Raw genomic sequence first — 27,817 nt, 5'->3', positions numbered from 1 at the left:
TGATGTGAGGATAAAAGGAGACAAGGCATGGGATGCTCTGAACACATTTTCCAGGCACTCACAGAATGCTGGCCGCCCTCCTATTTATTGTAACAGTAATTGTTAGAGCTGGGCAGTGTGTTAGCGCACACCTTTAATCCCAGCACTTGGGAGGCAGAGGCAGGTGAACTCTGTGAGTTCCAGGCTAGCCTGGGCTACAGAGTGAGTTTCAGGATAGCCAGAGAAACAACAAAAACAGTAATTTTGCTTCACAGACTACAGACGTACTTGAGAGACTATAAAACATTCAGAGCGGTTGGTCCTGTCGTCTCTTTGCTGTTCCTCACATTTAGAAAGTGTTCAGACCTCAGGGCCCTGGCACACGCTCTCCTTGCCACCTAGAAAGCATCTCAGGACATTCTGTGTTCTTTCTAATCCTGGATCCCTTTATGCCGTTGGTGTTAACTTTTAAATTTTAAATTACCTTTTAAATTTTATTGTTGTGTTTGTGTGCGTGTGTTTGTGTATACGAGCTGTAAGAGTGTTACCGCCGAGTCAGACATCATTCACTAGCCCTGTCTGGAGCCGCTGTTCACACTACAGCCCAGAGTATCTGCTGTCCACCTTAGCTCCACATCTAGAGCTGAAGCAGGCCCATGAAGGCCTCTCAAGAACCCGGCATGTGTACTTGTCTTTACATTTGTGTGCAGCTTCCTAGATAGCCTGACATGTGCAGTGCACTCTGGGATGGATGTTCTGTGAGTCTCAGTGTTGCCCAGTTGAGATCAGATCACAGCTTCAGGACAGCTATGCAAACTACAGAATGGACAGAAGAGCACCGCATCAGTGGCCTGGGCATACGGCTACATGGATGGCTAAGTGGCCCTGCTGTGTGCTTGTTTGGGACTCGTGTGTGTGGATGCAGCAGGAGGCAGTATTTCCCAGTGGTTAGAGATGTGCGTTTGCAGTGGGCAGGAAGGCTTAGCATGTAGAGGTGTCTGATGAAGTCTTGAGCTCAGTCCTGTGACCCAACATGGTGGACAGAGAGAACCGGCTCCCTTATGTTGTCTCGGACCCCCACACGTTTGCCGTGGCACCTGTGTGAGTGTGTCAGCACACAGACACGCAACGTGAAAATACATTACAAAATCATTTAATGCGAAGTCAGAGGCCAGTGTGGTGGTGCGCCCCTGTAGTCCTGGCAACAGGGAGGCAGAGGCAAGAGGATCATGACTTCAAGGGCATCCTGAGCTACTAGGCCATCCTAGTGACCCCTTGTCTCAAGAAAGGAGGGGGTCTCCTGTGGATTCCTCCCTCCCTGAGGATCCATAGCAGCTAATGGTTGCTGGGGGAGGGAGAGATGTTTCTTCAGTGGTGTCCCTGACAGTAAGGTGCCCAAGCTCCTTTAAGCAACTATAATGAAATTCACTGGATCACCCAAAAAAAAAAAAAAGCAAAAAAACAAGACATGAAAGTAGAAGGGGTCAGTGGGAGCAGGAGGTCAAGAGAGGGTGACTTTGATCGAAACGCATCAAGTGCATGTGTGTAAAAAAATGCTGTCATGTATAATCAGTACATATTAATGAAGGAAATCGAATATGCATTAAAATGTAGGTTCTGGGTTGGGGCAGGGCTCAATGGCAGAGCACTTGCATCCCCAAAGCCCTGGATTCCAGTCCCAATACTGCAAAGAGAAACAGAGTAGGTTCTGAGTTTAAATCCTTGCTAGTCTGTCAATACCCAGGACCACATCAGAATCCCAGTCTCTACTGCGCATGTGTTCAGTATCATGATCAGCTTTGCCTGGATTAGACAGCCTGTGTGTTAGCAGAGAAATTCACCTCCTGTAGCCATTCTCCCTGGGTATCCAATCAGAAGCATCTACCTGTGCTGTGGAATGGTCTGTATGTCAAATTACTCTGATTGGTCAATAAATAAAACACTGATTGGCCAGTGGCTAGGCAGGAAGTATAGGCAGGACTAACAGAGAGGAGAAAAGAAAGAACAGGAAGGAGGAAGGAGTCACTGCCAGCTGCCACCAGGACAAGTAACATGTGAAGATGCCAGTAAGCCACGAGCCACATGGCAAGGTATAGACTTATGGAAATGGATTAATTTAAGCTATAAGAACAGTTAGCAAGAAGCCTGCCACGGCCATACAGTTTGTAAACAATATAAGTCTCTGTGTTTACTTGGTTGGGTCTGAGCGGCTGTGGGACTGGCGGGTGACAAAGATTTGTCCTGACTGTGGGCAAGGCAGGAAAACTCTAGCTACAAACCTATCTATCTCTCATGCACCAGCTTTTGAATGTAGTCGGTTGTGTTTTGTTTGTAGACAGGCCTCGCTATGTGGCCCTTGACCACCTCCTGTCTCCTCGGTTCTCCAGGCCCTGGGCTCAACTGGATCTCTATAGGGTCCCTTCGGGAATTGTCTATAACCATTCCTTTGGTGTTGGTTCGTTTGTTTGTTTCTGAGGCCTTCTCACCACGTGGCCCACACCGGCCTGGAACTCTAGTCCTTTCCTTATCTAGTACAGGGGTTAGGCATGCACCTTGTGCCTGGCTCCTTCCTCACTTCTTTTTTCTACTTTATTTTTCTCCATTTTTTCAAGTGAACACTGGTCTGTGTGGTGGTGCACATCTTTAAACCCCAGAGGCAGAGGCAGGTGGATCTCTGTGAGTTCCAGGCCAGCTTAGTCTATAAATCGAGTTCCAAGACATCCATGGCTACACAGAGAAACTCTGTCTCAAAAAGAAAGAAAGAAAGAAAGAAAAAAGACCTTTCTTTATTATGTGGGGAAGGGAAAGATGACCATGTACAGCCATCATGCCACCAGTGTACACCTGGAGACAGGAGTTGTTCTCTCCTCCACCATGTGGGGCCTGGAGATGTAACTTAGATCTTCAGACTTGGGAACAAGCACCCTTACCCACTGAGCCAGCTTGTCGGCCCCTTCCTCATTTTCGTAAGGTGATGATTCAACTCCTGTGTTGGAGAGCAAGGCAGGACGGCTAACACCCGTCATCCCAGCAGCTGGGGGGTAAAGGCCAGGGGTCAGGGGTCTCAGGCCAGCTGGGGCTATGTGAGACCCTGTCTCAAAAGGAAAAAAGAAAAAAAAATGTGTGTGTGTGTGTGTATGTGTGTGTGTGTGTGTGTGTGTGTGTGTGTGTGACTAATTGGTTCATGACAATCCTCTTTCCTGTTGCCCAATTATCTGAATCTTCGCTTAATCAGGATTTTTTTCCCCAGGGTCTCACTATGTGTTCCTAGCTGTCCTGGAACTTACTCTGTAGCCAAGGCTTACCTGGAATTCACAACAATCACTCTGCCTCTGCCTCTGCCTCCAGAGTGCTGGGCTTAAAGGTGAGAGTTTCCATCCCAGGACAGATTTTGTTCTCTGAGACAGGATCTCCTGAAACCTAGGCTGGCTTCAAACCCCTTGTAGCCTCTGTCAGCCTGGAACTCCTGATCCTCCTTCCTGTCTCTACCTGCCAAGTGCTGGGAGGTCTCCTCCATTCCTGGCAGAATTTCCATCGTGATGGTCAAGTTTATATACAAAGGCTTGTTTATATTTGGATCTTGCTCCCTGGCCCTCGCAAGTATCTTCCGTTTGCTGCAACTGCGTCTGGTCAGTGGCTGGCATTTACAGTAGGTAGCTGGAGAACGGGAATGAAATAACGGGAATGAAATAACGGGAAATAGACGAGGGAGTAAAGGCTGTTGGGCTCCTGGCCGGCTTTAGTCTCAGCCTGCAGTTACTCCTTTGAGTAGCCGAAGAAATAGAGGCTCAGAAATGCACATGAACCCTGGTGATCTCGGAGATCCGGATGCAGTTAAGTGGTGTGGCAGCAAAGATTCCCAGCCCCAGCCTCAGCCCAGGCCCAAAGCAGTCTGAATTCTCTCTACAGAAACAAGATACACCGCAGGGTTCTCCTCGGGGGAAGGTGGGCTACCAGGGATTCGAGATAGAGAAACAGCTCAAAGTAAGCCGGGGCTGGGTGTCTCTCCCTGTCCCCAGGGGCTGGACACAGCTGGGAACAGATTAGGAAATGCTTGGTGATGAGTATTCCCGAAGCCCTGGTCCCAGCTCCCCGCCATTAGGCAGCCCCAGTGTCAAAAGCCTAGGGGGACATCCTCTCACCTACCAGAAAATTCTCAACAGCCAAGGTTTCCTACACACACACACACACACACACACACACACACACACACACACACACACACACACACAGTCAGTGGTGGGGTGGAGACCCTACAAAAACGTACCAAGGCAAGGGTGGAGGGATCACTGCTTTCATGGAGAGCTAGGGGAATCCCATGATCTTAATGCCCTTCCTCCTGAGAGTCGGGTTCCCCCCTCTTCCCAACACAGCTCCCAACCCAAAACTTACCTTGCTGGGAAAAGGGGCTGGAGATAGGAGCCCCGCCCTCTCTGGCCTGGGGTCGGGACCGCGGGAGGGGACAAGTGTCGAGACCCTTTGTTTGCTGGTGTGTGTGGGTGTGGGGGAGACCCTCTGGATATCGGTCCGTCATGCGCGTGCCCGGGCTGGGATAGACCGCTGCTGGTGTGGTGGACCGCCAAGCTGGTGGAGGAGGGGGAGAAGGGGGGACTCCCTCGCCCCGCCCGCCCACTCTCGAGTTTGAATGAGCGAAAGGGGAGGGGCCATATCAGGAAGGAGATTTTATGCCCACCCTCCTTCCCCCTCCACGGACCGGGGACCCCCACCCCAGTCTGCAGACGTTTATTCGCTTCAGACAGCCCCTTCTCCAACAGCTCCCGAAAAGCTGGGAAGAGGAACCCTCCCCAAGCCAAATGGATGGAGCTCCTTTCCTCTCTTTCCACCTGACCCCGCCGCAAGTAGCACCCCTTAATCTAAAATATTACGCCCCAGGCTGCGGCGCGAGTTTCTAGACCCTGTATCAAAGCATGGGGAGGGATGTACTACCCGGGTATCTCAAGCTTAAAGGAAAAAAAAAAAATGGATTCCCTCAAGCCGCAGCCGAAATTCGGGGGCTCAGGTGAGCTGGAAGAGGCTGTGGGCAGCCTCAGATGGTGAGGAAAGCCCCCGCTAGCGCCTTCGGATTCGCCCTGGGCGCAGGGCTGGGAATGCTGTCTCTGGTTAGACATCAGCGACACCCAGAGGCTTGCACGCAGACACTTCAGGTGGGGGATTCTGGATGGTTCCGGAGGGCCCCAGGAGCCCACGAGTGGCGCGAGATGGTGTTGGAGTCCAAAGTCCCCAGACCTTGTCAATCACCATCCACTTCTGATCCCCAAAGTGATGACAAAGCTGTAACATCGGCCACTTACCAACCCTCGGACTGCGAAAGTTCTCTCAAACACAGCGCAGGGTTAAGGCAGGGGGCGCATCTTCAAACCTTGGGCTCCACTCCACGGGTAAAGGCGATTGCCACCAAGCCTGAGGACGAGTTTCATCCCTAGGATCGTCATTATGGAAAAAGATAAATGACTCAGGAAAGTTGATTTCTAGCTTCAACATGCGCACTCTAACACTTGCCGCCTGCCCCATAAATAAATAAATGTAATATTGATTTATTTTGAGATAAGTTCTGTCTACATAGCCCTGGCTGTCCTGGTACTCACTAGGTAGACCAGGCTAGCCTCACAGAGACCCACCTACTTCTGCCTCCCGAGTGCTGGAATTAAAGGCACGTTCCACCATGCCGGGCCAATAATTTCTTTTCTTCTTTTTTTTTTTTAAGATTTATTTATTTATTATGTATACAGCATATATGCTTATAGGCCAGAAGAGGGCACCAGAAATTGTTATAGATGGTTGTGAGCCACCATGTGGTTGCTGGGAATTAAACTCAGGACCTCTGGAAGAGCAGTCAGTGCTCTTAACCGCTGAGCCATCTCTCCAGCCCATAATTTTTTTTTCTTAAGTACTGGAGCTGATGAGATGGCTCAGTGGTAAAGATGGTTGCCGCCAAAGCTGGACGACCCACAGCTAAAAAGAGAACCTGCTCCAGCAAACTACCTTATGATCTGCGGTGTGCACCTGGTACGTGTACACACACACACACACACACACACACACACACACACACACTTTTATTTTTATTTATTTATTTACTTACTTACTTATTTATTTATTTAAAGGACTGGGGCCGGGGAGACAGCTCAGTTGATAAAGGTGCTTTGCCACCGAGCCTGATGACCTCAATTTGATCCGGCAACCCATAGTGGAAAAGAACTGACTTCAGGAAGTTCTCCTGATGTTCGCGTGCGCGTGCGCGTGTACACACACACACACACACACACACACACACACACTTAACAAAATGTAATTTTATAAAACTGATGATTCATTTTAATTTTATGTATATTGGTATTTTGTCTGCATGTAGGTGTTAAATCTGGAGCTGGAGTTACAGTTGTGAGCTGTCATTGGGTGCTGGGAATTGAACCTGAGTTCTTTGGAACAGCAGCCAGTGCTCTTAACTGCTGAGCCATCTCTTCAGCCCCTAGAAAGTAAATTAAAAAAAATTTTAAGGGCAGGCCCAGCGTAGTGGGGCATGATTTTAATCCCAGCATTGGGAGGCAGAAGCAGGCAGATCTGAATTTGAGGCCACTCTGGTGTACATAGTGAGTTCCAGGACAGCCAGGACTATATAGTGAGACCCTGTCTCAAAAAAAATTTTTTTTTTTAAGAATAAAGATCCTTTTTTTAAAAAAGTTTTTTTTTATTATGTATAGTGTTCTGCCTGCAAGTATGCCTGCCCACCACAAGAGGGCACCAGATCTTATTATTACAGATGGTTGTGAGCCACCATGTGATTGCTGGGAATTGAACTCACAGCCAGTGCTCTTAACCCCTGAGCCATTTCTCCAGCTCCAGTATTCTTTTCTAAGGACCTCCTGGAACTGAGAAGCTTCTGTAAGGCAAAGGACACGGTAAATAAGACAAAACGACAGCCTATAGAATGGGAAAAGCTCTTCACTAACCCCACATCTGACAGAGGGTTGATCTAAATATATAAAGAACTCAAGAAACTAGACAGCAAAATACTGAACAACCCAATTAAAAAATGGGCTATAGAGCTAAATAGAGAATTCTCAACAGAAGAAGCTCAAATGGCCAAAAGACATTTAAAGAACTATTCAGCATCCTTAGTCACCAGGAAAATTCAAATCAAAATGACTCTGAGACACCATCCTACACCTGTCAGAATGGCTAAGATCAAAAACACTGACAACAGCTTATGTTGGAGAGGATGTGGTGCAAGGGGAACACTCCTCCACTGCTAGTGGGAGTGAAAACTTGTACAACCACTGTGGAAATCAGTATGGCGGTTCCTCAGAAAATTGGGAGTCAATCTGCCTCAAGACCCAATGATACCACTCGGGTATACACCCAAGAGATGCTCAATCATACCATAAGGACACTTGCTCAACTATGTTCATAGCAGCATTATTCATAATAGCCAGAACCTGGAAACAACCTAGATACCCATCAACCAAAGAGTGGATAAAGAAAATGTGGCACATATACACAATGGAGTACTACTCAGCAGTAAAAACAATGACATCATGAAATTTGCAGGCAAATGGATGGAACTAGAAAATATCATCCTGAGTGAGGTATCCAGACTCAGAAAGACAAACAAGGTATGTACTCACTCTTAAGTGGATACTAGTTGTAAAGCAAAGGATAACTAGACTACAACCCACAGCTCCAGAGAAGCTAGGAAACAAGGAGGACACTAAGAGGGATGCATGGATCGTATTGGGAAGAAGAAACAGATGAGATCTCCATGAGTAAACTGGGGATGAGGAGGGACAACAGAGGGGAGGGGGTGGGGGATGAGAACATGAGGGAACGGGATGGTCGAGCTGGGGGAGGGATGGAGTGGGAGAGCAATGAAAGAGATATCTTGATAGAGGGAGATATTACGGGATAAGGGAGTAACCTGGTGCTAGGGAAATTCCCAGAAATCCACAAGGATGACTCTGGATTAGACTACTAGCAATAGTGGAGATGGTACCTGAGCTGTCCTACCTTGGTAATCAGATTGGTGAATACCCTGTCATCACAGAGCCTTCATGCAGTAACTGATGGAAGCAGATGCAGAGATCCACAGCCAAGCACCAGGCTGAGCTCCAGGAGTCCAGCCAAAGAGAGGGAAGAGGGATTATATGAGCAAGGAAGGTCAAAATCATGATGGGGAAATCTACAGAGACAACTGAACCAAGCTCATAAGAACTCATGAACTTTAGACCAGCAGCTGTGGAACCTGCATGGGACTGGACTAGATCCTCTGCATATGGGAGACAGTTGTGTAGCTTGGTCTGTTTGAGGGGCCCCTGGCAGTGGGATCAGGATCTATCCCTGATGCATGAGCTGGCTTTTTGGATCCCAGTACCTATGGTTTGACACCCTGCTCACCATTGAGGCAGGGGCAGGGGCTGGGTTCTGATTCAAATGAATGTACCAGGCTTTGCTGTCCCCCCCACGGGAGAACTTCCCCTTTTCGAGGTGGGGGATGAGGTATGGATGGGTGAGGGGTGTTGAGGGGGAGCAGGAGGAGGAATGAGAGGGGGATCTGTGGTTGGTATGTAAAATAAATTTTAAAAATTTAAAATAAAAATGTGGCACATATACACAATGGAGTACTACTCAACAGTAAAAACAATGACATCATGAAATTTGCAGGCAAATGGATGGAACTAAAAAATATCATCCTGAGTGAGGTAACTCAAACTCAGAAGGACAAACATGGTATGTACTCACTCATAAGTGGATTCTAGATATAAAGCAAAGTACAGTCAGACTTCAACCCACAGAACGAGGGAGGCTATATGTATAGCAGGGGGGACCCTAGGATGACTGTGGCTTATAATAAGTTTTGGTTTTGCCCAATCACTGGGCAAGCTTCAGTGAAACATTTCACCATTAGGATAAGAATTTGTACTGTATTAAGCTGATGAAAGAATATGCTGGCCATACTTTCAGGAGGGCAGGCTAAAATCTTTTTACTTTATATATTAGCCTATAGAAAAATGTCTGCCGTAAATCAAACAGTGAAGGGGAAGATGAATAGGAATCTCACTTACACAGCTTAAGAAAACATAGCTCTCTGAGCAGATGAAGATAGGTTTCTTCTGTATCCCAGAATCTTTTTTTTTTTTTTAAAGATTTATTTATTTATTATGTATACAGAAGAGGGCGCCAGATCTCATTACAGATGGTTGTGAGCCACCATGTGGTTGCTGGGAATTGAACTCAGGACCTCTGGAAGAGCAGTCAGTGCTCTTAAACTCTGAGCCATCTCTCCAGCCCCTGTATGCCAGAATCAAATCAGTATTTATATGTATAATTCAGCAATCATTTGGCTTAAAAAGGCTTATGGGAAATGTTATCATTTTTACTATTTTCTACAGAGAAAATATTTTCCAGTTTCAAATAACCCTGGAGTTTTGAATTGTAACTTGCTTTTATGTTCAAAATAAATAAATGAGTAGGAAAAAATAATAAAAGGAACTTTTTTTTGAAAATTTATTATGTATACAGTGTTCTGCCTGCATGTATGCCTGCCCAGCAGAAGAGGGCACCAGATCTTATTATTACAGATGGGTGTGAGCCACCATGTGGTTGCTGGGAATTGAACTCAAGTCTCCTGAAGAGCAGCCAGCGCTCTTAACCTCTGAGCCATCTCTCCAGCCACAAGATCTTTTTTTGTTTGTTTTTGTTTTTTGAGACAGGGTTTCTTCCATGTAGTTTTGGTGCCTGTCCTGGATCTCGCTCTGTAGACCAGGCTGGCCTCGAACTCACAGAGATCCGCCTGCCTCTGCCTCCTGAGTGCTGGGATTAAAGGCGTGCGCCACCACCGCCCGGCTCTCACCTTACTTTTTTGAGACAGGGTCAGTCCCTGAACCTGAAGTTCCCCGATTGTGCAAGGCTGTGTGGCGAGGGAACAGAATCCGGGTTCCCTGGAAGAGAGGCTCCAAACGGCTGAACCACCCCGAAGCCTCAGTTTTGATCTTTTGAGACAGACTCTCACTGTGTAGCCCGAGCCGGCCTGGAACTATGTAGATGAGGCTGGCCTAGCAGGCCGCCTGCCTTTGCCTCCCAAATGTTCGGATTACCTTGGGCCACCAAGCCCTGAGCAACTACCGTTTTTGTCCCCAAGGGATGATCAGTTGGGTTTCGGCGGGAACTCCCACAAGGCCGCACCACGTGCGCCTGGCCCTTTAAGAATCACCTCGGTTGTCAGTGCCGCCGACTCCGGTTGCTAAGGACGTGACGCCACGCACGGATGCTGGGGCGGGGCCGTCGTGCGCAGCACCCTGGGGCGGAAGCGGAAGGGGCGGGGCTCCGCGAGCGGACTCTCTATCCCTTGTGGGTCCCTGTTCAGCGCCCGGCCGTGTGGAGAGCCGGGAGCCAATCCGGGCCTCCGAGGCGAAGATGGTGGACTACAGCGTTTGGGATCACATCGAGGTGTCGGACGATGAGGACGAGACGCACCCCAACATCGACACGGCCAGCCTCTTCCGCTGGCGGCACCAGGTGGGGCTGTGCGCGTGCATCCCCTTCCCCCCACTCCCGGGACCCCCCGCTCTAGAGTTCTGACCTCTTACCCTGGCCGCCCTGGCGCGGGGGGTGGGGGAAACCTCAGTTATTGACATCTGGAGCCTTCTATTCCACAATCTGGGGGGTGTATGTGTGTGTGTGTGTGTGTGTGTGTGTGTGTGTGTGTGTGTGTGTGTCTTTATTTGAAACAGGATCTCACTATAGGCTTGCCTGGCCTGGATCTCACTCTGTAGACCAGGCTGGCCACTAACTCACAGAGATCCGCCTGCCTTTGCCTCCCCAGTGCTGGGATTAAAGACGTGCACCATCATGTTGGGCTGGACTTTTAAATTCCATCCCAGGACCTCAGGATCACTGGGAACCCTAACTCCGCCTGCATCCCTGGGCTTTCCTCCTCTGCTCTCTCAGATTATTTGTTCATTTATTTGTTAGTTTGCTCACTGTGCTGTGTGTCTTGTGTACATGGGACACAACATGCGTGTGTAGATTAAAGGACAGTTGGCCGAAGCCAGGCCTCTCCTTTCATGGAATTGGGCATGAAACTCAGGCCACCCCAATTTGCCACAACCCCCTATACATGCTGAGCCATCTTATCAGCTCTTAATACCTTCATCAGAGTCTGGACTCCCCCAACACCAACCCTTGTGTGTATGGGTCCCCATCATCCTGTGTGGAACCTTTTTTTTTTTTTCTCCTCAGAATTCTTTCTCGGAGTCCAGACCTCAGATTCTGTCAGGGTCTCCCTCATCCTAGCCATGTGCCCACCTCTGATTTCACATCTCCCTTCGACCTCTCCTCACCCCCCCAGAGTCTGGATCCACAATACGTTTGATTTGATTGTGGCATCTACTTCCCAGGATCCCATGCACGAATTTCCATGAAGGCCCTGGGACCCCTGCCCCCAACTCCCAAACTGAATGAGGGCTGTGTCCTACCCTTAATTTTTCTGTCTTAGTTTTTAGCTGGGATTCCACAACCCAGGATCCCTTTCCCTGGAGTCTAGACCCCCCCTAGGGACTTCAGGCTCACCTAGGACTTCAGTGCTGGATTCCCCTTTCTCTGCATTGGACCTCCAGCCCACTCCTACACCATCATTCAATTCCAGTGGCCTTTCTTACTCTCCACCTCCTATTTCCCACTATTCCAGGAAACCCCACCCACTTAACTTCCGGCCAGAACCTCTTCTCCTTTATAGTAAGTAGACCCCATCCTGCCCACCCTGGCTTCTATATGAACTTTGGCCATCATTGAAAACACACCAAACTGGGAGCCAGGCAGTGGTAGTACACACCTTTAATCTCAGGACTCAGGAGGCAGGGGCAGGCCTGTAAGTTCAAGGCCAGCCTGGTCTAAGACAGAGTTCCAGCACAGCGAGGGCTACACAGGAAAACCCTGTCTCGAAAAACAAACAAATAAAACCAGAAAGAAAAGAACTCACCAGACCCAAGCTCAGAACCCCAAACCCATCCTGCCCTGCCCACCCTTTCCCCTCCAGCCTCATTGGCTTCCCTCCGGGGTTCAGATCACCCTACTTCACTGGGGGACCTCCTGGATCTTATCCCAACATCACCTTCCTTGCTGAACGTGGTGGCACACACCTGCAAACACAGACCTTGGGAGATGGAGATGGGAGGATCAGGAATTCAGTCAATCCTTGCTAAATGGCAAATTCTAGGCTAGCCTAAACTACACGAGACACTGTCTCAAAAACTAACTAGGTTGGAGCTCAGTTGTGTGTCACTGCCTTGCACTCTGTTCCCAGCACTGCTTAAAATCTAGTCGTGGCGGGACAGGCCTGTAGTCCCAGCGCTGGGAGCTAGAAGCAGGAAGGTCAGAAATTCAGAGCCTTCAGCCACATAGTAAGTTTGAGGCTTGGTGTGGGCAACATGGGATCCTGTCGACAATCAAGCAAAGAAAATAAAGTCTACACATTTTTTTAAATCTACCCAGAACAGATTCCCCAGATTCAGATCTTAGAATCCCAAGTGTGTTGGAGCCATGCTCTCCCCTTCCTCCTCTGCCCAGCATCGCCCACAGGACATAGTAGACTACCAAGATCTAAGGGTGGTCTGGAGATGTGCTTCAGTGATAGAACCCTTGTCTAGCGTTCGGGAGGTCCTGGGTTCGATCCCAAGCACAGCAGTAAAGAGACAGTGGTCTATCTGCTCTCCCAAATCAAAGCATACAGCCACAGACCTGTGTGTGTTATACTCTATGTTTTAGTTAGATTTTACTCATTTGTGTATACACTCATGAATGTGTAAATGTACATGTGTATCCTATGGTACCCTTGTGGAGGTCGGAGGATAACTTGCTGGAATCTGTTTTCTCCTTCTCCCATATGGGTTCTGGGGATCAAACTCAGGTCTTCAGACTTGGTGGCAGGCCTTTACCCACTGAGCCCTCTAACTGGCCCCTGAGTGTGTTACACTCAAGCTGAGGGCAGGTACTTCCAGTTAGGAATTTTGCACTCTGCCTTCCTGAGGGCGGGCAGCTCCTGTTCATTATCTAGAAGGTCCTTCCCCTTCTTCCCCAAATCCAGTCCCCAAATTTGCATACATCCTCCACCCCGTGTGCACACCCATTCCTTTCACTTTCCTAGGACGACCGCATGTCAGGGAAGCTGCCAGTGCATGGCCTCGCGTGCCAGCCCAACATTCCATACCTCTCATAGCATGGATTAGGAAGCACTGGAGACCCTGGTGGCTGGAGAACTATTCTTGGGAACACCTGTTTCTGTTGCATGATAGCTTTGCCCTCCTACTGTGTGGAGAACAGTTGGGGCCTGCTGGGTGGGAGGGAGGCCTCTGCTGTACTAGTACAGAGCCTGCTTCATGTCTTGCTGTGGTGGCTGTGGTACTGAGGGGGGTGGGGCCTTTCTGCCCCACATGTAGGAGGACGGGCAGGTTCTGGTGTGTGTCCTGACCTTGCCACTTCCTGCATCCCTCTGTGATGGGCTGGATTCATAAGCTCTGAGCAGAGGTCTGACAAGTTCCCATGCCCAGTCTGTGACCCTGATGTGCTGTGACTTGCAGAGTTCTTTTTGACTGCCTCAGTCTTCCTGAGAATATGACTAGGAGCCGTGTGACCCATAGGGTTGGTGTAAGTTTCCCGGTGTTTAACAACTGATTCCCTTGTTCCTGTCCTCACTGTTTAGGTGTGTCTTGTGGGGTAATAGTACTGTCAACAGTAATTATTATGGTTTCCAGACAAACTCAAAGCCAGATGTGATAGTGCATGGCTGTTGTTCAAGGCTATCCTTGGCCACCTCTTAAGTAGAGTTCAGCCTGGGCTACATGAACCCTGTCTAAAAATAAACAGTACGGGCCCAGCAAGGTAGCTCAGTGGGTAGAGGCACTGGTCACCAAGCCTGATGACCCGAGTTTGACCCCTGCTGTTCACACGGTAGAAAGAGAACTAATACCTACAAGTTGTCCTCTGACCTCCGAACTCCACATACATGCTATGGCACACATCTGTTCCTGCCACTGTGTACACAATGAACTAAAAATTGAAATAAAAAAATCCCAACTTGGCCCAGTGGTGCTGGCCTATTTTTCCAGCTGTTGGTGAAGCCGAGGCAGGAGATCACAAATTCAAGGCCATCCTCAACAGTGGAGAGTGAGGTCAGGCCTACCTGGGCAATGCAGAGTGAGGTCAGGGCCAGCCTGGGCAATGCAGAGTGAGGTCAGGGCCAGCCTGGGCAATGCAAAGTGAGGTCAGGGCCAGCCTGGGCAATGCAGAGTGAGGTCAGGGCCAGCCTGGACAATGCACAGTGAGGTCAGGCAAGCCTCAGTGATGTAAGGAGACACAGAGTCAAACTACGAAATACAAAAGCTGTGTGGAGCTCAGTGGCAGGCCACTCGTGCAGCAGGTGTGGGCACTGGGTTCTGTCCCTGGTAGGGCTACCACCAGAACAAAAGGTGTGGAGGTTAGAAAAGGGGTTAAGTGAGTTCCCAGCCCCACCTCCGAGGCCCTGTGGCCACATATGTGCTATGTAGAGTTTCTTCTGGCTCCTTCCAATGAGCTCTGTAGTGTCAGAATTCTGAGGAGCTCAGTGTCCCTTCTGAAAAGAACACCCGCATCATCCTGTTACTTGTGCCTGGTCAGCCTGCTGCAGCCCCTCCCATGTGGAAGATGTCAGCCTGGTGGGCAGGTGGCTGCTATCACCGACACCACAGACCCACCCCCCCTTTTTTTTTAGCTTCAGCCTCCCTGGCAGTTATTCAGAGGACACTAGGGAAAATGGTGGCCATCCTCCAGAATGCCAACAGCCTGGCAACTTCCTGCTGCTGTCTGGGCCAGCAGGTGCTGACCTTAGAGCCCTTAGGAGGACGTGACACAGGCCAGGGCTGCTGTGTAGGGACTTTGTTGTCATGTGTGGGCATGAGTGTGGGTGTCAGGTCCTGCTTCATCACTCTCTGTCTTATTCCCTTGAGACAGCATCTCTCAGTGAACCTGGAGCTGGGCTGGGGCCAACAAGCCATCCTCCTGTCTCTGCTCCCTACAATGCTGGGGTTACAGGCAGCACAGTTTTTTCTTGAATGCTGGGGATCTGAACTCAGGCTCATTATTGCTCAGTGCTCCAGCTATCTCCCTACGAAAGCATCTCACTGTGGTCGTCTCCTATAGAGTTCTCCAGCCTCATGCGTGCGTGCGTGCGGTGTCTCTTCATGTACCCAGGTGTGTGTGTGTGTGTGTGTGTGTGTGTGTGTGTGTGTGTGTGTGTGTGTGTGTGTGTGTGTGTGGTCTCTTCATGTACCCAGGTGTCTGTGTGTCTGTGTTGTATTTCTGTTCGTGCGCCCAGAGTGCATGTGTGGAGGCCCTTCATTTACTTCATTTACTTATTTATTTTGTTTTTTGAGATAGGGTCTCACTGTGTAGATCAGGATGGCCTTGAGCTCATAGAGATCCACTTACCTCCATCTGCCCATTGCTACGATTGAAGGCATTAAGTTTTATTTCAAGACAGGTCTTGCTGAGTTGCTTAGGCTGGCTTGGTATGCACTCGGCCCTCTGCCTCAGCCTCCCTGAGTGCTTGGTCACAGGAATGCTCCACCACGGCCACTTTGGCTTTGCTTATGGTACTGGTGCAACCCAAGCTGTCCTAAGATGGTAAGCAAGGACTAGCAAGACAGAAGGACGGCTCAGTGGGAGAGGCACCTGCCACCAAGCCTGACGCCCCGGGTCAACCCTGGTGCTCACACAGGGGAGCTCCCCCATTTCCTCTGCATGTGTTGTGTGAACACGCACACACAAAGATAAACGAATTGACCAAACCTATATTTTCAAAATGAAAATGCTGAGCAAGGCCTCTGCTGCTCCCCTCACATGACCAGTTCCTGTTGCTCTGCCTTGCACCTGCACTAGAGAGGAAGGAGGATCAGAGTTCAGGTTCATTCTCAGCTGCGCAGAGAGATTGTTGCTAGTGAGATGAAAAACTGTAAAAATGTGGCATCGGCACCAGCAGGTGGCGCATGGGTATGTGGACTGTAGCAAGGGCTCAGGGGTTGTCCCTGACCAGGGTGTGTCTAGTTAGTCCTCTATGGTGGGCAGGGTGGAAGTGGGGAGGTCAAGGCTTACACCTTGGTGTATACATCTCCTGGGGTCATGTCTAGTGCAGAGATTGAAACCCCAGGGCTCTGGCTGGACAGGGGGCAAGGGACAAAATTGGTTTTTTGTTTTTTTAAGATTTATTTATTATGGATACAGTGTTCTGTTTGCATGTATCCCTGCCAGAAGAGGGCACCAGATCTCATTACAGATGGTTGTGAGCCACTATGTGGTTGCTGGGAATTGAACTCAGGGCCTCTGGAAGAGCAGCCAGTGATCTTAACCTCTGAGCCATCTCTCCAGCCGGTTTTTTTGTTTGTTTGTTTTCCTTCTCTCCCTCTCTCTCTTTCTCCCTCTCTGTATCTGTCTCTCTCTCTCTATTTTGAGGCAAGTTTTCTCTGTAGCCTAGGCTGTCCTGGAACTCTTCTCTGTAGACTAGCCTCAAACTCGGGGATCCACCTGTCTCTGCCTCCTGAGTGCTGGGACTAAAGGCGAGCGCCACCATGCCCCGGCTCCTAACGTTGTTCTTTGTAAGTGAGCAGCTGCTGGCTGTCCTTGCCTGCAGGCCCGAGTGGAGCGCATGGAGCAGTTTCAGAAGGAGAAGGAGGAACTGGATCGAGGCTGCCGTGAATGCAAGCGCAAGGTAGCTGAGTGCCAGCGCAAGCTGAGGGAGCTGGAGGTGGCTGAGGGCAGTGGCCAGGTGGAGCTAGAGCGGCTGCGAGCCGAGGCGCAGCAGCTGCGCAAGGAGGAGCGGAGCTGGGAGCAGAAGCTGGAGGACATGCGCAAGAAGGAGAAGAACATGCCCTGGAATGTGGACACCCTCAGCAAAGACGGCTTCAGCAAGGTGGGACATGGGCGGGAGCGCTGCACAGCATGGTCAGACTTGGGCTGGGCATGGTTTGGTGGTGGAGGTTAGACCTATGTGTGAACTGTGAAGGCCCCGGGTCCACCCTTGTCTCCCCCCAATCCCTGTAAATTAGAAAAAGAATTCTGACAATGAGAGCCAAGTAGAGCCCCAGGGGGGACAGGTTGAGCTTGGGATTGGCTGCTGGAGGCCAACGAAGCCCACCCATACCCTCTGATCTGCCCGAAGGCCCGCGGCCACGCCTCTGCCACCTTGATGCACTTAGCGACGCCACCGCCTCCGATGTGGACAGGATGGGCGCGGCGGCCACGGCCCCCGCCCCCGCACCCCAGGCGCACCCCCGCCTTGCCCCAGCCCACTTGCCCTCTCGCCCTGTCACAGAGCATGGTCAATACCAAGCCTGAGAAGGCAGAGGAAGACTCGGAGGAGGCAAGAGAGCAGAAGCACAAGACCTTCGTTGAAAAGTATGAGAAACAGATCAAACATTTCGGTAAGTTCCTGCATGGGGCCTCCAGTCGGCAGCCAAGGCCAGGGAGGAGCTTCCGATGGCCTCTGCAACATCCTTCCCTGCAGGCATGCTCCACCGCTGGGACGACAGCCAGAAGTACCTGTCGGACAATGTCCACCTGGTGTGCGAGGAGACAGCCAACTACCTGGTTATCTGGTGCATTGACCTGGAAGTGGAGGAGGTGAGTAAAGCCTGGCCCGGCTTCAGAACGAGTCCCAGACCCTGCTGCTGGCTGACCCCACCTCTCTGTCCTGGCAGAAGTGCGCGCTGATGGAGCAGGTGGCCCACCAGACCATGGTGATGCAGTTTATTCTGGAGCTGGCCAAGAGTCTGAAGGTCGACCCCCGGGCCTGCTTCCGGCAGTTTTTCACCAAGATCAAGGTATGGGCTCCCATACCACCAGGAGGTCCACAGTGTACACACCGACTAGGGACCTGTGTTGTCAGATCCTTTATCGGGTGTGTGTGTGTGTGTGTGTGTGTGTGTGTGTGTGTGTGTGTGTGTGTCTCAGGGTGATGCTGGGGTGACAGTGGCTGAATATGGCCATGTTCATTTCTTTTTTAATTTTTACAATTGTACGTATAGTATATATGTGTGGTGGTATATATGTATGTATATGCACATATGTCTGTATGGTGTGTATGTGGACAACCGTTGGCGTGGGTTCTCTCCTTCTACCCTTATGTGAGTCCAGTGGTCAGACAAGCTGTTGGGTGTGCACGATTTATTCATTTATTTCTTGTTGATGGGTGTGTGCCTGAGTGAGTTTATGTGGATCCTGTGCATGCAAGTGTCTCTAGAGGTTAGAAGAAGGTGTTGGAACTCTGGAGCTGGAGTCAATGGTTTTCCAAGCTGTCATGTGGATGCTGGGAAGGGAACATGGTCCTCTGAAAGACTGGGGATCCTGAGAGCAGAGCAGGGTAGAACAATCTGGAACCGCGGTGTCTATAAGACCCTGCTGGAGGACACGTGAGGGTGGACCAGGCCTTGCTGTTTAGCGGGGCCAGGCAGCTGGCCATCCGTAGATGGGCCCACACGGTAGTGGGAAGGGGCTGAGTTCAGGAGAGAAAGATCCAGCCTTGAGTGCCCATGAGGAGTTCAGGAAAGGGCCTCAGGGAGCCCCAGAAAGCTTCCAAGAGCTGCAGACAGGGGCCTCGTCCCCTAAACACCCGGGTGTCGGTGTCCAGTGAACAGCACCCACTCTCTGGTTCCACAGACCGCAGACCACCAGTACATGGAGGGCTTCAAGTATGAACTGGAGGCCTTTAAGGAGCGTGTTCGGGGCCGCGCCAAGCTGCGTATAGAGAAGGCCATGAAGGAGTATGAGGAGGAGGAGCGCAAGAAGAGGCTGGGCCCTGGTGGCCTGGACCCTGTGGAGGTCTACGAGTCGCTGCCAGAGGTGAGGCTCCTTGGGGCCCAGGAGGGAGGAGGTGATCTGTGAGCCTTGCCGCCCCCTCCCCCACACCCACCAGCCTGAGCCCTCACCTGCCTCTCTACCCAGGAGCTGCAGAAGTGCTTTGATGTGAAGGATGTGCAGATGCTGCAGGACGCCATCAGCAAGATGGATCCCACTGTGAGTTCCCATAGCCATCCTGAGGGCGCCTGTGTTTGTAGACCTGTCCCCAAGCTTCTGCAGCAGATGGGCGGGGCTTGGGGGTGCAAGCCTGTCATCTTAAGAGGCTAAGGATCAGGGTTGTGAGTTCAAGACCAGGCTTAGACAGGATGAGTCCAAGATGAGCCAGAGTAGCTTAGTGAAACCCTGTCTCAGAATGACAATAAGAGGATGGGGCATAGCTCAGTAGATCTTGCCTGGTATGTGTGGCCTCTGCTTCCATCCCAGGAGCGCAAAAAGAAACAAAGGAAAGGTAGTGTCCCTCCTGGGCTTCTCTTAAAAAAAGGAGAGGCCCAGCACTCCTGAAGAGGCCCTGCGTGATGAGTACTGTGCATCGTCATCTTGTAGGGCGTGTTGAGCCTTTCCTTTATTCTCCCTTTGAGTGACTCTGATAATGTGACCCAGTGCTTCCCACACACTCGGTCTGCTTCTGAGCCACACCCCAGCCCCTCACTGGGGATTCTAGGCAGGGGCTCTACCACTGAGCCACACCCCAGCCCCTCACTGGGGGATTCTAGGCAGGGGCTCTACCACTGAGCCACGCCCCAGCCCCTCACTGGGGGTTCTAGGCAGGGGCTCTACCACTGAGCCACACCCCAGCCCCTCACTGGGGATTCTAGGCAGGGGCTCTACCACTGAGCCAGCCATCCAGATCAGGTTTGAATTTTAATGACTTGGTTTGTTGCCAGTTCTGTCAGCTGGCCTCTGATTTAGCCACCTTAGTTTCCTTGTCTGTGGAAACATTCTATACACAGGACCAGTGCTAGGGATTCTAGAAGCTTCCATGGGAATGCATGTCTAGAAGAGAGTTTGCAAGCTCTAATGGAAGGCTCACCAGTTACCTCTGTAGCTCAAGTGTAATTGAAATGCTGCCCACACTTCTTTTTGTTTTTTTGTTTTTTTTTTTTTTTTTGATTTTTCGAGACAGGGTTTCTCTGTGTAGCTTTGCGCTTTTCCTGGAACTCACTTGGTAGCCCAGGCTGGCCTCGAACTCACAGAGATCCGCCTGGCTCTGCCTCCCGAGTGCTGGGATTAAAGGCGTGCGCCACCACCGCCCGCTCTTTTTGGTTTTCTGAGACAGGGTTTCTCTGTGTAGTTTTGGTGCCTGTCCTGGTTCTCGCTCTGTAGACCAGGCTGGCCTTGAACTCACAGAGATCTGCCTGCCTCTGCCTCTGCCTCTGCCTCTGCCTCTGCCTCTGCCTCTGCCTCTGCCTCTGCCTCTGCCTCTGCCTCTGCCTCTGCCTCTGCCTCTGCCTCTGCCTCTGCCTCTGCCGGGATTAAAGGTGTGCGCCACCACCGCCTGGCCAGCCCCATACTTCTTTTTGCATCATTCACAGTTGATTTTTCTGCTGTGGCCCCAGAGTCACTATGACCAGACACTATATGGCAGAATCAAAAATATTTACTCCAACTTCAACCCACAGATCCAGGGAGGCCACATAGCAGGGGGGACCCTAGGATGACTGTGGCTTATACTGAGTTTTGATTTTACTCAATCACTGGGCAAGCTCCAATGAAAAATTTCACTATTAGGATAAGAATTTGTACTGTGTCAAGCTGATAATAGAAAAAAATAAAATAATAATAATAACTTAAAAAAAAAAACCAAAAATTTTTTTTTTTTTTTTTTTTCCGAGACAGGGTTTCTCTGTGTAGCTTTGCACCTTTCCTGGAACTCACTTGGTAGCCCAGGCTGGCCTCGAACTCACGGAGATCCACCTGGCTCTGCCTACCGAGGCGTGCGCCACCACCGCCCAGCTTCTAAAAATATTTACTCTGGAGCCAGAAGTGGTGGTGCATACCTTTAATTCCAGCACTCAGGAGGCAGAGGCGGGCGGGTCTCTGAGTTTAAGGCCAGCCTGGTCTACAGGGTGAGTTCCAGGACAGGCAGGACTGTACATACAGTCTTTAAAAAGCAGTTCTCTGGGCAGGCCTGGGCTGCAGTTGAGTTGCAAACCACATGTCTGATATGGAGGATGACCTGGATTCAGTCCCTGGCACCCCAGAAAGCCAGTAGTGACAAGTACATACTTGCAGTCCCAGCACTCCATAGGACCAGGAACGGGATCAAGGTCACTGTCTGCTCACATAGTGAGGCCCAGGATTCATTAGGGCCAGTCTATAAGACCAGAAGGGCTATCAAGATGGCTCAGTGGTTAAGAGCACTGGCTACTCTTCCAGAAGACCCAGGTTCAATTCCCAGCACCCACATGGCAGCTCACAATAATCTATAACTCCATCCAGTCCCAGGGCATCCTTTACCCTCTTCTGGTCTGTGTGGACACCAGGCATGCAGCTGGTGCACAGACAGACACATGTAGGCAAAATACCCATACATATAAAAATAAAAGGTGGTGGCGCACACCTTTAATCCCAGCACTTGGGAGGCAGAGGCAGGCAGATCTCTGTGGGTTCAAGGCCAGCCTGGTGTATAGAGCGAGATCCAGGACAGGCACCAAAACTACACAGAGAAACCCTGTCTCAAAAACAAACAAACAAAGGCCGGGCGTGGTGGCGCACGCCTTTAATCCCAGCACTCGGGAGGCAGAGGCAGGCGGATCTCTGTGAGTTCGAGGCCAGCCTGGGCTACCAAGTGAGCTCCAGGAAAGGCGCAAAGCTACACAGAGAAACCCTGTCTCGAAAAAACCAAAAAAAAAAAAAAAAACAAAACAAAAACCAAAACAAAAAATAAAATCATTTGGAAAAAACGTATAGTTATTAGAAAAACAGGTGTTCTGGCACACCCTCAAAGCTGCTGGAGGAGGCTCGTGAAGCTGAGACCTATGTGGGCTTCGTTCTGAGTCCCTACCTCAAAAAGCAAGTGAAGGCTGCAAGATAGCCCAGCAGAAGAAGCCCTCAGGCCTGACAGCCTGCATTCCGTCCTCGGGACCTGCATGGTGGAGGGAGAGAACTGACTCCCCAAGTCCTCTCTGACCTCCACGTGCATGCACAGACAAATAAAAAATGTGAAAAATAATTTTTTCACAAGTTTGTGGCTGTGGCTGGGTGGTAGACACAAACTTCTGTGCAGCCCTGGGCTCTATGCCCAGCACCACAGACAGACAGACAGACAGACAGACCTCTGCTGAGCTTTGTTCTTGACTTGGTGCCTGCCATCTTGTCTGTTTTCACCTCTGGGTGCCTTTCTGTTTGCAGCTGCTCTTCACAGTGAACAGGTGGTAGCATTGGTCAGCTTGGGGAGTGTGCACTTACACAGTTTGGGGGGCTGTCAGTAAGATCCCAGCCCGTCCTAATTTATCGGGGGTTTTTTGGTTTGTTTGTTTGTTTGTTTTTGAGATAGTCTCACTATGTACTCCAGGCTATCCTTGAATTCACAGATCCTCCTGCCTCTGTTTTCTGAGTGCTCAGGACACCTCACTTATTACTTTGGTGCTGGATCTGATCTCTGGTCCTCATGATTTGGGAGAAAGCACTCTTATTATTATTATTATTATTATTATTTTTCTGAGACAGGGTTTCTCTGTGTAGCTTTGTGCTTTTCCTGGAACTCACTTGGTAGCCCAGGCTGGCCTCGAACTCACAGAGATCCGCCTGGCTCTGCCTCCCGAGTGCTGGGATTTAAAGGCGTGTGCCACTACCGCCCGGCTGGCGAAAGCACTCTTAACTGCTGAGCCATGTTTCTCTTTTCCCCTCCACTCCTTTTTGTGTGCTTGTGATATTTTTTGAGGCAGGGTCTCCTGTAGCCCAGGCTGACCTCAGATGTGCTGTAGAGCTGGATGACCTTGATCTCCTGACCCCAGTGCCTCCACTTCCTAAGTGGAGGGTCACAAGTATGCACCTCCATATCTGGTTTTATGTGGTGCTGGAATGGAACCCAGGGCCGCAGGAACACTAGGCAAGCGCTCTGCCCGCTGAGCCACAGTACCAGCCCTTTCCATTGCCCTTCTAGACAGTTCTGGGTAGAGGGGGTGCTGAGCAGCCTGGAGGGAGGCACGGGACAGTGGGGCCACCATGCTGCTGGCACAGCCTCACCTGCCTGTGTTCTCCATCCACAGGATGCCAAGTACCACATGCAGCGTTGCATCGATTCTGGCCTCTGGGTCCCCAACTCCAAGTCTGGTGAGGCCAAGGAGGGGGAGGAGGCGGGCCCCGGGGACCCATTGCTGGAAGCCGTCCCCAAAGCGGGCAACGAGAAAGACATCAGTGCGTGACCTGCCCCTGCCACTGCCACCGGCCTGCAGGCCTCTGTGGGCCCTTCTTCTTCAGAAAAGGAAACCTAGACACCATGTTCCTAGCTCCTGACTCCTTCTGCTGCCCTTCACACCCCAGCCCACGGCTTGCCCCATGTCCCTTCTCCCCCAGCCTGTCCCCAGCACTCATCACACTTCCTGCTTCGGGTTGAGGGGCTCTACTGTCTGCAGCCCCTCCCCGCCAATCAGCGTTATGCCAAAGTCCTGGGGGTCTGGGGAGGGGCAGCAGTTGCCAGGTCGGTCCACTGGGTTGGGGATACACGTGTCCCCAGATGGGCAGGGTCTGTCCCTATGGGTCTGTGGTCACTGTTTTTCTTCTGTCTAGCTTTCTGTCCTGCAACTGGCAACAATGTCTAATAAACAGTTCCAGGTGCTGGATGCCGATGGCTCAGTGCTGTGTGAGGCAGAGGGTGAACCTGGGTGGGGAGAACCAGAGTCCTGACAGCCATGCTTTGGCCCTGCCTCTCACTGTTCAGAAGTCCTAGGCCATCAGTGTCTCCAACTCGTCTTTCTCAGCCTGTCCTCTTTTCCTTCCTCATCTTCCCCTCTTCGCCTAGCAAGCACTCCATGGAGGCAAAAGGATACGAATTTGAGGGCAGCCTGGGTTACATTAGAAATAGGTAGCCTTTCACACGGGCCTTTGCCTCTGCTAGGGGAGCATCTTATTCTGAAATTTGTGTGTGTCTGTGTGTGTGCATGTGTGTGTGTGCGCATGTGTCTTTTTGAGACAGGTTTTCTATGTATCCTTGGCTATTCTTGAACACACTGTGTAGACCAGGCTGGCCTCAAACTCAGAGAGATCCGCTTGCCTCTGCTTCCCAAGTGGTGAGATCAAAAGCACAAGCCACACTAGGCTTCAATTTTAACTTTTGCTTTAAATGTGTGAGGTGTGTGTGTGCGTGTGCATGTAGTCTCCTGCAGCTGCAGTTATAGGTGCTTCCTGCAATGGAACCAGCATCCTCTGCTGCGACCCTGCACCTTCTCCCTGTCCACTGGAGGAGATTGTCAAGGATTTGGGGGTCTTTCTGCTGTTGGAAAGAGCACCATGGGTCTCAGGCTGGAGTTCTATGGCAGAGCTTGGTTTAACGTTTCCATTCCCACACTGTAAAAAAAAACCAAAAAACAATGCACACCTGCCATCCGGCAGGTGGAAGAGTGAAACAGAAGGTCATGGTTCAAGGCCAGGCTGGGCTGACCACCGAGACCCTGTTTCAGGGAAAATGAATTAGTGGCTTGAGACTGCTCTGGTTGGTAGAGTGCTTTGTGCAGCATTCAGGGAACTCTGACCTCCAGTCCCACCCTGTCTAAAAGGGGTGTGGTAGCACACACCTGCAATCCCAGGACCCGAGGTAGAGGACCAGGAGTTCAAGGCTGTGGACTGGGAAGATGGCTCTTGGTAAAATCTCTTGCTACCGAGGCCTAAGAGTCCTGAGTCCAAATTCTAGCACCCGTGGTAAGTGCTGGGCTGACTTGGGTGCTTATGTAGCCTCAGTGCTGTTGAGGATGAGACAGGGCTTGTCGGCTCCTAATCTCCCTTCAGGTTTCAATGAGAGACCCTGTCTAAGGGAATAAATGGAGCATGACTGAGCAGGCCATTCAGCATCCTCTGGACTCCGCAAATACACACAGGCACACGAGAGAGTGATCAGTCAATTAATGCGAACTGGTCAGACGGCCCAGCCACTAAAGGCACTTGCCACAAGCTTAGCAGAGTTTCGCTCCCGGGACTCACATGGTGGCAGGAGAGAACCACCTCTCTAAGTTGTCCTGAGCTCCACAGGCGCAGATACCACAGAGTATGGATGTAACCTAAAATTAAAGTTGAACAAATGAATAAGCATGAAAAAAACGGTACAGTGAGCTCTTCAGCTGCCCTCAGCCAGAGGCTTAAGTGTCCAAATGCCTGGCCCCTTGACCCTCCTTTCCAGGGCGCATTGCACTCTGGGGGCTGCTTGACTCTCAGAACCCAGCTCGGCACAGGCAGTGGCACACACCTTAATCCCCAGCACTTGGGAGTCAGCAGCTGGCTGCTCTCTTGAGTTTGAGGCAAGCCTAGTCTACATGGTGAGTTCCAGGCCAGCCAGGGCTGCACAGAAGAAAAGAAGAAGAAAATCCAGAACATTTTAACCGGTTCCGGCTTGGTGCTACCACCTTGCAGAAATATTCCTGGGATCTCTCTGAGCCTGTCAACACCTAGCCAGCCAGCCTGCCTCACCAACCTGGATACTGTCACGTCCCATGGACTATAGGTAGCTTCAGCACTTAAACAGTCTTTCTTTCTCTCCTCCTCCCCTGTGATGCCCACAGCACTGGCCCTGGAACACAGTAGGCCAGCGGGAAAGATCGGCCAGGCAGTGAAGGAGGGATAAATTGGCCAGAATGCTGTTGTATCCAAGTGAATATCCACCAGGGGGTAGCAGTGAGCCACAAATCTCTGCAGCCTTGGTGTTTTCAAACTTGAGTTGCAGGGATCCACACACATGTCGAGACATACATGCAGACAACACACCCATATATTTAAAATTAAACATAGAAAAAGATTATAAGCTGTCATGTGGGTGCTGGGAATTGAACCAGGTTAAGGGCAGTCAGTGTATTAACCACTGAGGAGTTCCTCCAGCTCTCATGATTTTTGAGACTAACTCACTGTAGCACAGGCTAGTCTCAGACTTGTGACAGGCATCCTGCCTTGCTCTCCCAAGTGCTGTGACGAACTTAAGTTATTAATTACTTTGACTAGCTTGGGGGGCATCTTTATTGTGTTAACCTCCCAGGAGTTTGAGCTGGTAAGGGGTTCATGCCTATAATCCCAGCACTTGGGAGGCTGAGGCAAGAGTATGGAGGTATTCAAGGCCAGCCTGGGCTAGGTGTCTTGTCTCAACCTACGTCTTTTTATAACAGTAGTTCCACAAATAGGTCTAAACATTTTACTGACATTTATTTGTCGTGCCTGTGAGCATGCATGCACAGTGTCTCTGCTTCACCATGTGGGACCTGGAACTAGAACTCAGGATGTCAGTATTGGTGGCAGGTGCCGTCACCCACTCAGCCATCTCAGTGGCACCTAGAGGTCAGTTTCTTGGGTTGGTGAGCCTCTGCAGGCCTGCTGTCCCGCCTCCCTAGCACTGAGGTGTGGACATGTTGCTACAGTTGGCTCTTTGCTCAGTGCTGGGGACAGAACTGGGTCTCCTCCCGGGCAGGACAAAGTAGGCGCTTTGCTGACAAGGTCAGGATGCTGCATGGGGTCCCACAGCAGCAGAGTGGCGTCTTGAACTTGAGCTGGTGTTGCAGGCCCTGCTTCCTGTAGCTTATTCTTTCTCTGCTGTGGTTGCTCTGCAGTTTCTAGAGAATGTGGTTTCACACACATGCCCACATAGAACCTTCTTTGAAAGTCTCCCAGCAAGTCACCTCACAGCTCTCAGGAGAGAGACCTGAGTGTTCCCTGACCTCTCCAATTCAGAAGACAAAGAAAGAGCTTTGTTTTAAATTTCTTAACTTGGCTTTTCCCAGACCTGGTGGGTAACTTTAGGGAAGCCCCCCCCCCCCCCAAGCCTGCCCTGCTTAGGGGAATCCCCCACTTCTGAAAACTGCCTAACTGACCTGGGTTTGTCCTCTATTAGTGTGGAAAGTCCCTGTTGGGGAAACCCCTTGGATATCCCTGGCCAGGGCTAGGTTTAGGGTGCAGAAGTTCTACAAGACCTCTGGGCCTGAGGAGCAAACACAGACCCTTCCAGTAGCCTAGGAAGCCTTCTTTTCTCCACTGTTCAGTGGGTGTTGGTCCTGCTTTGAATGAGCCACAGGCTTGGGCCTGCACTCACATCTAGGAAACTAAGACAGCAGAAGGGCGTTAAGTCTGAGGTCGGCCCAGCCTACAAAGGGAACTTTAGAGACCCTTACCCCCTCCCCCCCCAAAAAAAAAAAAAAACAGCAGGAGAGAAGGAGATGGGAGGAGGAGGAGGGAAAGAAGCCGGCCAGCTCAGGTAGCTCAGTCCACAAAGGGAACTGTGAAGAGAGTGAGGTATGAGCCTCAGAACATGCAAAAAGCCAGGTGGGGTGCTTCATGCTCCAGTCCAGAGTGGGGGAGGCAGACAGGCTGGCCACTGGAGCGTGTTGGCCAGCTTCCCTACCCAAACTGGGACGATCCAGGCCAATGTGACCTTGTCTGAGAAAAACAAGATGGATGGCAATTAAGGAACGACAGTTGAGGTTTCCCCTGCCCTCCTCAAGTACATACACACATGCATGAATACCACACACATGCACAAGAACACCAATGAAGGACAAACCTCAGGACCACTGGAGAACGCCACTGGTCTATGACTCAACATCCTCTGGGAAGGCATGAGCTAAGCTATTGTTTATTATTACTGTGATTATTATGATCATTATCTTTATGAGTCACCAATCTGGAGTGTTGGATACAGGATCCCAGGCTATTTCAGATTCAGAACTCCAGAGGGGGCTACGCCCATCTGAGCTGGCTCTTGAATTTGGCACCCTTTGTTTCCTGCTACTGAGCCCTTGGTGGCGGG

At 50.7% G+C, this 27,817-nt stretch overlaps 2 protein-coding genes across 8 annotated transcripts in view; one reads left to right on the top strand and one right to left on the bottom strand.

Annotated features, from left to right (window-relative positions):
• Positions 1 to 10,232, bottom strand: part of Pde4a (phosphodiesterase 4A) — a 69,773-nt gene extending 59,541 nt beyond the window's left edge. For 2 of the 6 annotated variants that reach the window (XM_016005549.3, XM_076575781.1), the window contains exons 1-2: positions 10,092 to 10,220; positions 5,292 to 5,419 (exon numbers count right to left, since the gene is read on the bottom strand). The gene's annotated coding sequence lies outside the window, so the exon portion shown is untranslated. Of the gene's footprint in view, positions 1 to 5,291; positions 5,420 to 9,847 lie in introns of all 6 variants that reach the window. The other 4 variants (XM_076575783.1, XM_076575780.1, XM_076575779.1 and 1 more) reach the window with 4 other exon arrangements.
• Positions 10,233 to 10,277: 45 nt separating this feature from the next.
• Cdc37 (cell division cycle 37, HSP90 cochaperone) lies at positions 10,278 to 23,663 on the top strand. Of its 2 annotated transcripts, none has more exons than XM_006987018.4 (8): positions 10,278 to 10,512; positions 16,655 to 16,933; positions 17,336 to 17,444; positions 17,528 to 17,643; positions 17,721 to 17,843; positions 18,679 to 18,861; positions 18,964 to 19,035; positions 23,091 to 23,663. In XM_006987018.4, the coding sequence occupies exons 1-8, from the start codon at positions 10,411 to 10,413 to the stop codon at positions 23,244 to 23,246; spliced, it is 1,140 nt and encodes a 379-aa protein (XP_006987080.1). In that variant the 5' UTR covers positions 10,278 to 10,410; the 3' UTR covers positions 23,247 to 23,663. The 2 variants fall into 2 exon arrangements, with proteins under 2 accessions (XP_006987080.1, XP_015861044.1); XM_016005558.3 differs by having other exon boundaries at positions 10,297 to 10,512; positions 17,183 to 17,444.
• Positions 23,664 to 27,817: the final 4,154 nt, after the last annotated feature.

Source organism: Peromyscus maniculatus, chromosome 7, assembly GCF_049852395.1.
Source record: "Peromyscus maniculatus bairdii isolate BWxNUB_F1_BW_parent chromosome 7, HU_Pman_BW_mat_3.1, whole genome shotgun sequence".
NCBI lineage: Eukaryota > Metazoa > Chordata > Mammalia > Rodentia > Cricetidae > Peromyscus > Peromyscus maniculatus.
Note: the sequence above shows the minus strand (reverse complement) of the source record. Positions and strands in the feature narration are given on the sequence as shown.

Bases quoted from the DNA above. Each gene is read 5' to 3' on its own strand.
- Cdc37 (XM_016005558.3), top strand. From the start codon at position 10,411: ATGGTGGACTACAGCGTTTGGGATCACATCGAGGTGTCGGACGATGAG. The intron at 17,844-18,678 runs GTATGGGCTCCC...CTGGTTCCACAG, and splicing joins AGTTTTTCACCAAGATCAAG to ACCGCAGACCACCAGTACAT. The intron at 19,036-23,090 runs GTGAGTTCCCAT...CTCCATCCACAG, and splicing joins TCAGCAAGATGGATCCCACT to GATGCCAAGTACCACATGCA.